Source organism: Muntiacus reevesi, chromosome 3 (genome assembly GCF_963930625.1).
Source record: "Muntiacus reevesi chromosome 3, mMunRee1.1, whole genome shotgun sequence".
NCBI classification, from domain to species: Eukaryota; Metazoa; Chordata; class Mammalia; order Artiodactyla; family Cervidae; genus Muntiacus; species Muntiacus reevesi.
Genome location: NC_089251.1, coordinates 201,873,292 through 201,887,042, shown reverse-complemented (window position 1 = coordinate 201,887,042; position 13,751 = coordinate 201,873,292). Strand labels below are relative to the sequence as shown.

The following is a 13,751-nucleotide window of genomic DNA, read 5'->3' as shown; positions in this document are numbered from 1 at the left end:
CCTTATTTTACATTAAAGCCTCAGACCTTATTCATTCTATAATTGAAAATTTATACCCTTTTACCAACTTCTCCTTACCACCACCACCCCCCACGCCCAGCCCCTGGTAACCGTTTTTCAACTCTCTATTTTTTAGAATTGGACTTTTTTTTCTTCTGAATGTGTATGTAAATGATACCTTGCAGTATCTGTCTTTGGCTTATTTTGCTTAGCATAGTGCCATCCAAGTTCATACATGTTGTCACAAATGGCAGGATTACCTTCTTCTTTAACACTGAATAATATTGCATTATATATATGTATGTATGTATGTATGTATGTATGTATATGCCACGTCTTCTTTATCCTTTCATCTGTCAGTGGACACAGAGTATTTTCATACCCTTGGATATTGTGAATAAAGCTGCAGTGAACATGGGAGTACATCTAACTCTTCAAAATAATGATTTCATTCCCTTTGCGTATATACCCAGATGTGAGAGTGCTGAATCATGTGATAATTCCTCAGGTCTTGAGGAAACCTCCGTACTGTTTTCCATAGTGACTGCACCAGTTTGCATTTCCAGCACTGCACAAGTGTTTCCTTTTTTCTACCTTCTTGGCAGGACTTGTTGTCTCTTTGATAATAGCCATTCTAACAGGTGTGAGAGATAATCTCATCTTATTTGCATTTTCCTGATGATTAGTGATGTTGAACATGTACCTGTTGGACATTTGTATATCTTCTTTGGAAAAGTGTCTGTTTGGGTCCTTTGCTCATTTGACAAAGTTGGGTTATCTTGGTGTTTTGTTATTGAGTTATATGATATCCTTGTGTATCTTGGGTATTCATGCCTTACTGGATATGTGGTTTACAAACATTTCCTTCCATTCCACAGGGTGTCTTTTCATTTTGTTGATGTCTTCTTTTGTTGTGCAGAAGCTTTTGAACTTGATGTAGTTTCATTTGTTTTTGGTTTTGTTGCCTTTGCTTTTGGTATCAAATTCCCAAAGTCTTTGTCAAGACCAATGTCAAGGAGCTTTGTTCTTTGTTTTCTTCTAGGAATTATACTGTCAGTTCTTACATTCAAGTCTTTAATCCATTTTGAAATCATTTTTTTAATCTTTAAATTTTTTATTGAAATATAGTTGACTTACAGTGTGGTGTTCATTTTAGGTGTACAGCAAAGTGACTCAGTTATACAAAGTATAGTCACTTTTTTAGATTATTTTCCCTTATAGGTTGTTATTACAAGGTATTGAGTAAAGTTCCCTATGCTATACAGCAGATCTTCGTTGCTTATCCATTTTATGTGGAGTATATCTGTTAATCCCAAACTCCAAATTAACCCTCCCTCCTGAATTTACTTTTGTATGTGGTGTAAGACAGTGGTTCAGTTTTATTCTTTAGCATGAGGCTGTTCAGTTCTCCCAACACTTTGTTGAAGAGATTGTCCTTGCCCTTGTGTATATTCTAGGATCTTTTGTTGCCAATTAATTGACCACATATACATGAGTTTATTCCTGGGCTTTCTTTTTATTGTGTCTATTTATAATGATGAATGTTAATTAAACCTATAGTGGTGATTATTTCACAAATACGTAAGTCAAACCGTCATGCTTCATACATTAAATTTATACAGAGATGTTATGTTGATTCTTTCTCAATAAAAAACTGGAAAGAAATTTATTTCGAGGCATTTTATTCTTTTTGTTGCTATTGTAAATGGAGTTGTTTTTTCATTTCACTCTCTCATAGTTTGTTGTTGGTGTATAAACAGAACTGATTTTTCTATATTGATTTTGTATCCTGCAACTTTACTTTCATTAATTCTATTAGTACCGGGTGTTTTGGCAGAGTCTTTAGGGTTTTATGTGTTTTTCTGAAACACAGCGCTTAGGATCTGAGAAGATAAAAGAGCTCTGGGACTGAGTGTCTGCCTTAGGGGCTTCCAGACGAGTTGGGAGACTGGTAAACTTTGCAGAGTGGCAGTTCGGGTGGCACCTGAGGATCGCAGGGTAGCGGTGAGGGACGGTGGTGGAGGCTTCTGCAGATGGAGCATTAGGAGGGGTTTCCTGTAACGTGAGGGCTGACATAGGCTTTGAAGGTTTATTTATTGAGCTGGGAACACAGTAACAAGCAGGCATCTGCTTTTGTGATACTTAACTAGGGGAGGCAGATGACAGAGAGGTGATTCCAGAAGATTGGAAGCCAAAGGACGATCTGGAGGAAGGGCTTCCAGTCTCGGGAACAGCAAGTGCCAAGGCATGGGGTCCAGAGTGCCAGTGTCTGGGGACTGGAGCAGCAGCCCCACCTCTCACCCAAGCCTCCACTTCATCATCTCCTCACCTGAGGCCTGATGTTCACCGTGTCTCAGATAGCTCCTCGTGCGTCACTTGCTTCCCCATGGCCCACTCTGTGTGCATGGCATGACTTGAGAGTTTATATTCACTGGTTTGTTTCTTTTTATTTGCCATCCTGGCCAGCATGTAAACTCCGTGAGCTCTGGGGCTGTGTGTGTGTGTGTGTGTGTGTGTATGTGTGTGTGTGTGTGTGTGTGTATGTGTGTGTGTATGTGTGTGGGGGGGCTGCACCACATGGCTTGTGTGATCTTAGTTCCCTGACTAGGGATAGATCCTGCACCCCTAGCATTGGCAGGCGAGCCTTGATCACTGGATCACCAGGGAAACCCCCTGGGACTTTGCTTTGCTTTGCTTACTGCTGTGTCTCAAGTGCCTAAGATAGTGCCTGCCACCCAATAGGTGCTCAGTGAATGTCTGGATGGCTGAATGAAAGGGCTCTGGGGTTGGCATGGAGAGCAAGGCAGAGGGTGGGCCAAGATTCAGAGGGACCCTAGATGGGAAGGAGGCGGGTCGCCAGGCACGGCCCCTGTGGGGACCAGAGGAGTCCACCTAGAGAGCAAACCAGAGAGCCTTCAGTGGAATTCGGAAATGGCCGCCCTTCTCACACCTAGCATATTGATCCTTCTTTCCTCCTTGCCTGTTATTTTCCTTTCCATGTTTGTTGAGCACTTAATTGCGTTCCAAGCCCTGTTGGCACCAGAGACACAAAGGAGAAATAAGCATCATGTGACATTTGCCTTTGGAGAGAACAATTGTCTATGCTGAAGATAGAAAATCAGAGAATCAAACTACACAAAAATATAGGGAACCAAATTATTTGGGCAAAAACTTTTACGTGTGTTCCTTCAGTTTCCTTGTGGCTCACAGCATGAACATTGATATCCGGGAATTATTAATAATGGCTTTAAAGGTTATGGTTCTGGGATTCACTTCTGACTCAGTAATGCTGACTCATAGTATATGTTTATATAACTGGTGCAATCAAGTTATGAGTATAAAGGATTAAGGTAGTAGTTGGTAAATAAGATCAATGTGAACAATCAGAAGTTGATTCATGTGTATTTAATGAAAAGACTATACAATGATACTAGAAATCCTTGTGCTTCCCATGGGAAGAATATATGTGTGTGTAAGAGTCAGCCTCTTTGCTTGGACTTGGCAGGAAGAAAAAGCATCATGTTTTCTCATGTCTTTCCTCCCAGGAATAATCCCGGCGAATGGGAAGATGAATGTGACAGTGAAGTTTACCCCATTTCAGTATGGGATGGCACAGATAAAAGTGCAGCTGTGGGTTTCACAGTTCAACTCTCAACCGTACGAGTGTGTCTTCACCGGGACGTGCTACCCCAACGTGGCTTTAAAGTAAGGCTGCCTGGGGAGACTTCTGTTTATCCTCCAAACCCCAATTCTTCCTTTCATCCATTCCGTTGTTTCTTTCTTGTAGCAGAATGCCATCAAAACCTTACTTAATGTGCCTGGAACTAAACTACAGTTACATGTCAACTCTATCTCAATTTTGAAACTTACTTAAATGGTGAACCTTCATAAAATACCCTTTAAAATATAACAGTGATGCAGAGACTATCTCTGTGCTTGTAGCAGTAGTTTCTTCTGCCAAGAGAGAGAAGAGTTGACTGAGAAAAGAGATTTTGGAGAGGATACTTTCTTTCACTGATGACTATCGGTGCACTGTTTGAATTATTGGCCACGTGTGTGTATTGGTGTCTATTCAAAAATTCAAGTCATAAAGCCAGAACCACAGAGCTATATTCAGAGTTTCAATATAATATTATAGTGAGTGGAGTGCATGCCCTGTGCAATGTCCGCTGCAAAGCCCCACAGGAAATGGTCCACACGCTAAAGATGCTGAAGACAGGAGCTGAAATAAGTCAAGTATAACAAGGGCCTTTGACATAAGGCAGAAATGGAAGCATGCTGGGTGGGAGCTTTTCTTAAAGCACCCTCAGCATTCAAGTCAGAGTAGAGATGTGAAATGAGTTTAAGTTTTAAACCCATTTTTAAGTTTTAAACCCATGGATTTAACTATAACCATTTAGCCCTGAACTTCCATTTCCAGTGAATGTGAGCTTGTATTTTTATATCCAAATATATCTAGTTAATAAGGTGTTTTCTAACTTGCATGATGTTTATAGAAGTGAAAAGGAAAAATTTTCACAGTATAAATCCTAATCTTGATAAATCCTTACAAATATTTTGAAAATGATGAAGGCAAAGGTTGATTTTCCTCCTCTCCCCTTCACATACATTCACATCACATGTTAATGTCATTAGACATATTAAAAGTGGACTAACAACCTACTATCAAAATAAGAACTCCGTGATTTACTATATATTTATATTATTATTTTCTTTCTCAGAAGCCAAAGCAGCTTGCGTCAACTGTAGACTATTAGTGTGACCTGCTGAACCCAAATCTTGCAAGCTCCTGTAGTAAAACTAAAGTAGTTCAGCCAGTAAAGAGGTAACATTGGACATAAAAAAAAAAAAACAGTCCTCATTTTCCTGGTGTCAGCTAACTGACTGAGAAGAATGCTGTTTGCAGCTCACAACATGCGCCACAACACACAAATGACCTCCTCAGAGGCATCACTTGAGTGGGACTTTGACACGTCTGCCCTTCCATAGACACGTTCTTAAATAGTGGTGCATTGCGTGGCAGAAGCTCCAAGCAGGAACAGATGCACACCTTTTCTAAACTGTGTTTTGGTTTACCACCTGGAGTTTCATATCTGATCTAGACCACTCTTGACGTTTTCAAGGACCACGTCTCAACAGCTGCCTGCCTCCCCAGGCTTCAGGTAGTGCTGGAACACAGATATTCCACCAGGAAGGGGAAAAGTGATCCAGCTGCAGTGCTCTCGGAAGATTTCACAGGTGCTTCTTTTGTTTCAGAGATGGATATGTGATGAACTCACATCCAGTTGGCACTGCCAATTCCATGTAACTCTTGGTTTCTGGCTTTCTCATATCCCTTCATTTCCATCGTCAACACTAGTATTTAGACTTCTTAAAGAGACTTTTTTTTTTCTGATTGAAGTGTAATTGACTTAACACTGTTGTGTTAATTTCTGCTGTTCAACAATGTAACTGTTATATGCATATATACATATACATATATATATATTCTTATTCATATTCTTTTCCATATGGTTTATCACAGGATGTTGAATACAGTTCCCTGTGCTATACAGTAGGACCTTGTTGACCCATCCTACATATAATAGTTTGCATCTGTGAATCCCAAACTCCTAATAATTCCCTCCCCCATCCTCCTCCTCCTTGGCAACCAGAAGTCTGTTCTCTTTGCCTGTGAATCTATTTTGTAGATAAGTTCATTTGTGTCATATTTTAGATTCCATGTATATAAGTGATATCTTATGATATTTGTCTTTCTCTTTCTGACTCGCTTCACTTAGTACAGTAATCTCTAGGTCCATGCATGTTTTTGGGCATTATCTTTTTCATTTTATGGCTGAATAGTGTTCCATTGTATATATGTACCACATCTTTGTCCATCCATCTGTTGATGGACATTTAGGTTGTCTCTAGCTATTGTCCTGGCTCTTGTAAATGTGCTGCTATGAGCACAGGGGTGCATGTATCTTTTAGAATTGTGGTTTTCTCTGGATACATGTCCAGGAAGGGGACTGTAGGATCATATGGTAGCTCTAGTTTTTTAAGGAACCTCCATGCTGTTCTCCATAATAACTGCACCAACTTACATTCCCATTAACAGTGTTGGAGGGTCCATCTCAAGGAGACTGGTTTTTTTTTTTTTTTTAACATCCTCAAATATTCTGGGTTGTTTCCCAAATGTTTATGGCCGAGGTGGTGTCAGAGCTCTGCTCTGTTGAGATGCAAACACCAGGCCGCAGCTCAGCCCTAACCAGGCATCTCATCCTCGCACCTCACCGTGCGTCCATCATGTGCATCCTTCCCACCCAGGGGCAGGTCCTCCCATGCCTGGAGCCTTCCAGGACTCTCACACGGGCCTATAACCTGTGTCATGCAGGGCAGCCGGACCAGTAGGTGCTCAACCAAAGCACATGGAGTGTCAGAATGCCTCAACGGCAGCAGTTTCTCGTCTGCTCTCCGAAGTGTCACCGACAGGTGTCATCCCACCAAACTTGTGCTTGAGGAAATGCTTCCATGGGCAGCATTTATGAACATAGCATGGTTCTACTACCCCTCATGACCAATAAACAGCTCCTGCAGACATGGAAGCAGCCCCGTCTATACCTATCCATGTTCAAAGCAGTTTTCATTTATAGAAAAGATCTGAAACATTAGCCTGAATCACTTTTTTTTTAATTGGAGGATAATTACTTTACAATCCTGCGATGCTTTCCGCTGCACAACAGCATGAACCAACGATGAGTATACATGTGTCGTCTCCCTCCTGAACCTCCCTGCCACCCCCACATCCCATCCCACGCCTCTAGGTCGTCACAGAGCACTGTGTTGGGCTCCCTGTGTTATAGAGCAGCTTCACACTATTTTACATATGGTACCTATTTTACACATGGCCATCTGTTTTACCCATGGTAATGTATGTGTTTCAGTGCTACTCTCTCAGTTCATCCCACCCTCTCCGTCCCCCACTGTGACCACGAGTCTCTTTTCTATGTCTGTGTCTCTATTCCTGCCCTGAAAACAGGTTCATCCGTACCATTTTTCTACGTTTCATATATATATGCGTTAATATTAAATATTTGTTTTTCTCTTCCTGACTTACTTCACTCTGTATCCACCTCCCTAAAACTGATTCAGATTTGCTCCTTTTTATGACTGAGTGGTATTGCATTGTATATATTACCACAGCTTATTTATCCATTCATCTGTTGGTGGACATCTAGGTTGCTGCCATGTCCTGGCTATTGGAAACAGTGCTACAATGAACACTGGGGTACATGTGTCTTTTGAATTATGGTTTTCTCAGGGTATATGCCCAGTAGTGGGATTGTGGGTCATATGGTAGATTTATTTCTAGTTTTTTTTAAGGAATCTCATACTGTTCTTCAAAGTGACTGTATCAATTTATATCCCTACCAACAATGCAAGAGTGTTCCCTTTTCTCCACACCCTCTCCAGCATTTATTGTTTGTCGATTTTTTGATGATGGCCATTCTGACTAGTGTGAGATAATACCTCACTGTAGTTCAGATTCACGTTTCTCTAATAATGAGTGATGCTGAGCACTTTTATCATGTGTTTATTGGCCGTCTGTATGTCTGCTTTGGAGCAAAGTCTGTTTAAGTCTTCTGCCCCTTTTTTGATTGAGTTTATGTATATATATGTATATATATATATACACACACACATATATAGAGAGAGAGACAGAGAGTTGCATGAGCTGCAGCAGCTTGTGTATTTTGGAGACTAATTCTTTGTCAGTTGCTTCATTTGCAATTATCTTCTCCCATTGTGTCGTCTTTTCATCTTGTTTATAGTTTCCTTTGCTGTGCAAAAACTTTTAAGTTTAATTAGGTCCCATTTGTTTATTTTTCTTTTTATTTCCATTACTCTAGGAGGTGGGTCAAAGAGGATCTTGCTGTGATATATATCAAAGAATGTTCTGCCTATATTTTCCTCTAAGAATTTTATAGTTGCTGCCTTTACCTTTACGTATTTCATCCATTTTGAGTTTATTTTTGTGTGTGGTGTTAGGAAGTGTTCTAATTTCTTTCTTTTACATGTAGCTGTCCAGTTTTCCCAGCACCACTTACTGAAGAGACTGTCTTTTCTCCACTGTATACTCTTGCCTCCTTTGTCAAAGATAAGGTGCTTATAAGTGTGTGGGTTTATCTCTGGGCTTTCTGTCTTATTCCATTGTTCTGTATATCTGTTTTAATGCTAGTACCATACTGTTTTGTAGCTTTGTAGTATAGTCTGAAGTCAGGGAGTTTGATTCCTCCAACTCCAGTTTTCTTTCTTAAGATTGCTTTGGCTCTTTAGGATCTTTTGTGTTTCCATATAAACTGTGAAATTTTTTGTTTTAGTTCTGTGAAAAATGCCATTAATTTGATAAGATTGTACTGAATCTATAGATTGCTTTGCATAGTATAGTCATTTTTACAATATTATAAATCACTTTTTAAAAACATTTTGGTACAAACAGTAGACATAATTATTCTTTTACACATAAATCAGTGTGAGAGTTTTTCAAGTATGGTAAACAAATTTAGCCATGGAAAACCAACAGCCTAAGGAATGAATTATGCTGGATGCCAGGAACATTTTTCAGCATGTCCTATTTTCCACTTACTATGTTCTTTGAGAACGTAAGGACAATAGCCATTGTCCCACTGTTTAATTATGATTATGCTCTGGCATCCTGACCTTGTGTTTATTTTCATAAGCCACTGTTTTAGCACCCAAGTTGGTTTTGAGTTTTGTTGTCATTTTTCAGCTGCTAAGTTGTCTCTAACTCTCTGTGACCCTATGAACTATAGCAAGCCAGGTTCCTCTGTCCTCCACTATCTCCCAGAGTTTGCTCAAATTCATGTCTATTGAATCAGTGATGCTATCTAACCATCCCATCCTCTGATGCCCCCTTCTCTTGATGTCTTCATCTTTCCCAGCATCAGGGTCTTTTCCAATGAGTTGGCTCTTCATATCAGGTGTGTCCAAAGCAGCTTCAACTTCAGCATCAGTCCTTCCAATGAATATTCAGGGTTTATTTCCTTTAGGATTGACTGGTTTGATCTCCTTGCTGTCCAAAAGCCTCTCAAGAGTCTTCTCCAACACCACAGATTGAAAGCATCAATTCTTTGGCGATCAGCCTTCTTTATGGTCCAACTCTCACATCTGTACATGACTGCTAAAAAAAAATCATAGTTTAGATATAGTATTTAATGGACTATAAGTCATGATATTATTGGAGAGAACTAAAATTAGGAGCCTTGAGTTGTTGCATTACATACTAATTTAATATCTGTTTTCAACTCTAGGTTGGAAGAATTTGAAAGAGTAAATACTCTTTCTAAGAAAGTAGTTGTTCCTCCAGAAAAGGCAGTGACACGTGTACCTTTTCCCCAGTTGCCAGGAAAGGCAAAGCCTCCAAAGATTAAGGTAAAGCGGGCGTTATGGTAACCACAACGGAAGGAACAACAGAGAGGCCAAATGGTGACTTTTCTCTCCTGATTTGGTCTCAGGAAATCGAATATCATAACTTGAGGTTTCCAGTAGATTTATTGAATCCTTTTGCTGTGGCGACTGTTTTAAACCAAGAACCAGGAAAATTAAAGATTAAAGAATTGAAAGAAGGTAAGCAATGAATCCACCATCAATCAGCTCCGGGCAAAATCTAAAGGAGTTATTGCTTCTCATATTTACTGCTTATGAGCAGCAGCAACAAAACTCAGTTAGAGTCCTGTTACCTTTTGCCGTCAGAAATGTTTTTCTCCCGGCCAGTGATTCTGATTCGATTACTGGTGTAATCATCGTTTGCTCCTGCCCTCAGTTTTGGACCAAGGCACTGAGATTTCAAAAACAAGACAAATGAAAGAAGCGCTCTTTGAACAGAAAGTCAGACAGGACACTTGTGCAGAGATTGAAAATCACCTGAAGTGGTAAGTGCCCCTGATCATTTGCATCGGGTGACGGTGTTTTTGCTAACGGCTTTTTACCCATGAGACCCAATGAATGAATGGATGTAATAACTTTTTATGCCCTTTGAAACATTTGATTATTTCCTCCCCTTTGATGGACTTTGTTTCAGAGTGAAGTTTCTATCAGGAGTGAATCAGTGTGACCACACCATGCTCCTTCCTAAGTGTGACCAGCACGGAACCAAAGTGCACCCCACCTCACATGAGGACACCCCCTTCCTGGGGTGACTCAGGGACCCTGAATCTTGCCCGACTGTCTCCCACCCCCCCCAAGCCCCCTGTGCCCTGGGCTGTGAGCTCCAGGGGCCATCGGGGGAGCCTGGCAGTGCAGGTGGGGTGGGAGAGGCTCCTAGTGAGGGTTTTCAAACTCAGATGCAGGTTTTTACCAGACCACACAAGACATATCTGCATGTACAGACTCAGCTGAAGTGACTGTGGACACTCTAAAACTGAGTTCAGAAAGAGACTCCTGGGAAGCTTGGTTAGGTGGCCACCCTGTCACGGCCCCGCTTCCCCACTGCCCAGCCCGAAAACTCACTGCGTGCCCCGGGGCCAGCCCGGTGTTCGCACCCTGCCACCTCCTGTGAAAAGCAACGCCTTCTGTGAGTTCACAGAATCTTGGGTGAGTCTGTACTCAGGGTCTGGGCTCAGTTGAATGGAGAGTGTGCCAGGTTACCCAGGACCATTTGGGAAAAAACTCTTTCCCTATGGCAAAAAAAATAAAAGGACATGTTATCATTGTAAAAAACTTGAAAACGTTTTTTAAGTGTAGAAAAGGAAAAAGAATCACTGTAATGCAGTGACCACTGTTAATCCTGGTGTTTTTCCTTCTTCCTGTGCTGCTTTGTAACGGGCTTGAAATCATATCCTAAATTCAATTTTGATCATGTATTATTCACTTAATATTTTCTCACAACTTTTTGCTGAAAGATTTTGAACGATCTAGTGAGACCCACACACACTGATGTACGGTCATCAGTGTCAGCACTGCGCCTCGCACACAGGCACAAGCGCACACTCACACACACTCCTTTCATCTCCCTGAGCCGTTTGGGAGTGAGTGCAGGTGCCGTGAGGCCTCACCTCTAAAAGCCTAAGCTCCTAAGAACAAGGACATTCTCCAGCATCACCATAGTTACTTCTAAGAAGTTTAACTTTGATACAACATTAAATCATCAGCCTGGCAAATTTACCCAGTTGTCCCCATAATGCTTCTATACCAGGGATGTTTTGGTTTTTGAAGAGGGGAATCCAAGGTCCAGTCAAAGATCATATGGTTTGCATTTAGTTTTTGTGTCTCTTTAGTCTCCTTTAAAACAGTTCTCCAGAACTTTTAAACAGTTCTCCAGAACTTTTACTATATACTTATTTTTTTGGCACTCAGCCTGTGAGATCTTATTTCCCTGACCAGGGGTTGAACTTGGGCCCTTGGCAGTGAAAGTGCCAGGACCTAACCACTGGGCCACCAGGGAACCCCGCTGCTACATACTTTGAACGTGTGTCAGACTCCATGATGGGTACATGACGTACGAGAGGTTGTTTTCTTTAATTACTTGTTTTTTGTTTTTTTTTTTTGATCATTGCTGCTTGCGGGTTTTCTCTGGCGGTGAAGAGCAGGGACTGCTCTCTAGTTGGGATGCACTGGCTCCTCCCCGCAGTGGCCCCTCCTATTGCCGAGCTCAGGCTGTAGGCTCACGGGCTCAGTAGTTGCAGTTTATGGGCTCTCGGGTGCTGGCTCAGTCGCTGTGGCATATGGGCTTTGTTGCTCCACAGCAGGTGGAGTCCTCCCAGACCAGGATTGAATCCATGTCCCCTGTATTGACAAGTGGACTGCTATCCACTGTGACACCAGGGAAGTCCCCCAGAGTTTTTTTTTTAAAGTGGGATGAAATTCACATCACATGAAATGAACCATTTTCATCATTTTTTTTTTCATTTATTTTTATTAGTTGGAGGCTAATCACTTTACAATATTGTAGTGGTTTTTGCCATACATTGACTTGAATCAGCCATGGATTTACATGTGTTCCCCATCCTGAACCCCCCTCCCACCTCCTTCCCCATCCCATCTCTCTGGGTCATCATTTTTTAATGTGTACAACCCCAGAAGTTCTTAGTATGTTCACAGTGTTGTACAACCATCAGTACTTAGTTCCAGAACTTTTACATCCCTGCCAGAAAGAACCCTGTAAGCGTGAAGCAGTCATGCCCCCACCCTCCTGTTTCCCCTGCCCCTGGCAACGCTCAACCACTGTTTGTCTCTGGTGTTGCCCCTTCTGGACATTTCGTATCAATGTAGTCAGATCATATGTGACCTTTAGTAACTGGCTTCTTCACTGGGCTTCCCTGGTGGCTTAAGCAGTAAAGAATCTGCCTGTAATGCAGGAGACCCAGATCCGAGACCTGGGTTGGAGAGATTCCCTGGAGGAGAGAATGGCTACCCACTCTAGTATTCTCGCCTGGAGAATTCCGTGGACAGAGGAGGCTGGCAAGCTATAGTCCAAAGGGTCACAAAAAGCCGGACATGACTGAGCCACTAACACTTTCACTTTCTTCACTAAATATGTTTTCAGAGTTCATCCATGTCACAGCATCTATCAGCACTTCATTCATTTTTATGGGGAATAAGCTTTTGTTTTATCAACATTCTACACTGTGTTTATTCATCAGTTGGTGGACATTTGGGGGGTTTCCAGTTTGGGGCTATTTGAAATAATGCTGCTGTGAACACTTATATACAAAGTTTTTGTGTGAACTTACCTTTTCAGTGCTCTTGGGTGTATACATAGGAGAGGAATTACTGGGTCTCAAGGTAATTCACGTATAACTTTTTGAGAACAGCCAAACTGTGTTCTACACGACTACACCATTTTACATTCCAGTTTCTCCGCATCCTTGGCAATTCCTGTTATTTTCCTTTGTTATGATTGCTGTCATCATCTTTGTCAATTATCATAGCCATCCAAGTAGGTATGACGTAGTCCGTCACTGTGGCTCTGATTTGCATTTTCCTAATGATGAGTGAGATTGAGTGTCCAGGTCTCTCTATTCGTAAGTATTTTAGCATGTGTCACTGGGAGAGAAGCTTCCCTGTGGGGAACATGTGGTTCACCCTACTTGTGTTGCGGGTGTCTGCAACTTCTCCCTTCTTTGGCGTGCTCTCCTGCGTCAGCTGTGCAGTTCAGCTGAGATGCTCCATCCTGAAATCGATTGTGGTATTCTGATGGGTTCTGGAAGTTGTTTTTTGTTTTTCTTTTCTCCCCAGGCAGGTGCACCTCGGTAAGGATCACATGTCCTTTAAATTTAAAAAAGACATTTATGAGGAGCGGCAAAGAGTAAACAGCAAATACAAGGTCAGAATTACTCCTACCTGACATCATTTATTTCACTAAATATTTTGAATTCCTGCTATATTCAAGATGTCATAGCCAGAGGGGGAAAAAAAATCTTACAGTTAAGTTGGGAGGAGAGGCTGATAACACGCCCACTGTTAGCAATGAATCGAGGCTGGCCATACCTGTCACTGGAAACATCCGCTAAGTAGTGTGGAGATTCAAGGGACAGCAAGAGAGGACTCATCTAACTGGAAAGCTTCCTAGGAGACTCGGTACAGTTTTGAAAAGTAGTAAATAAGAAACAGGCATCCAGCTCAGAGGCAGGGAATGGCTCCATTTCGGGCTGGAATGCCGGGCGTGATCTGCAGTGCATGGAGATGAGAGACACCCAGAGACAGCGGCCAGGAGGCATACGAGAGCCAGGTCCAGACTGAAGCTGGAG

General features: G+C 41.7%; 1 protein-coding gene and 1 non-coding gene across 2 annotated transcripts in view; one reads left to right on the top strand and one right to left on the bottom strand.

Annotated features, from left to right (window-relative positions):
- CFAP221 (cilia and flagella associated protein 221) overlaps positions 1-13,751 on the top strand; it is a 118,339-nt gene that overhangs the window by 45,130 nt on the left and 59,458 nt on the right. Inside the window, exons 8-12 of the mRNA XM_065927815.1 lie at positions 3,546-3,705; positions 9,315-9,435; positions 9,519-9,630; positions 9,827-9,935; positions 13,240-13,327. Coding sequence (XP_065783887.1) covers positions 3,546-3,705; positions 9,315-9,435; positions 9,519-9,630; positions 9,827-9,935; positions 13,240-13,327 — 590 coding nt within the window. The remainder of the gene's footprint in view (positions 1-3,545; positions 3,706-9,314; positions 9,436-9,518; positions 9,631-9,826; positions 9,936-13,239; positions 13,328-13,751) is intronic.
- Positions 11,374-11,446, bottom strand: TRNAE-UUC (transfer RNA glutamic acid (anticodon UUC)). The gene has a single exon. It is a non-coding gene; the product is annotated as a tRNA-Glu (tRNA).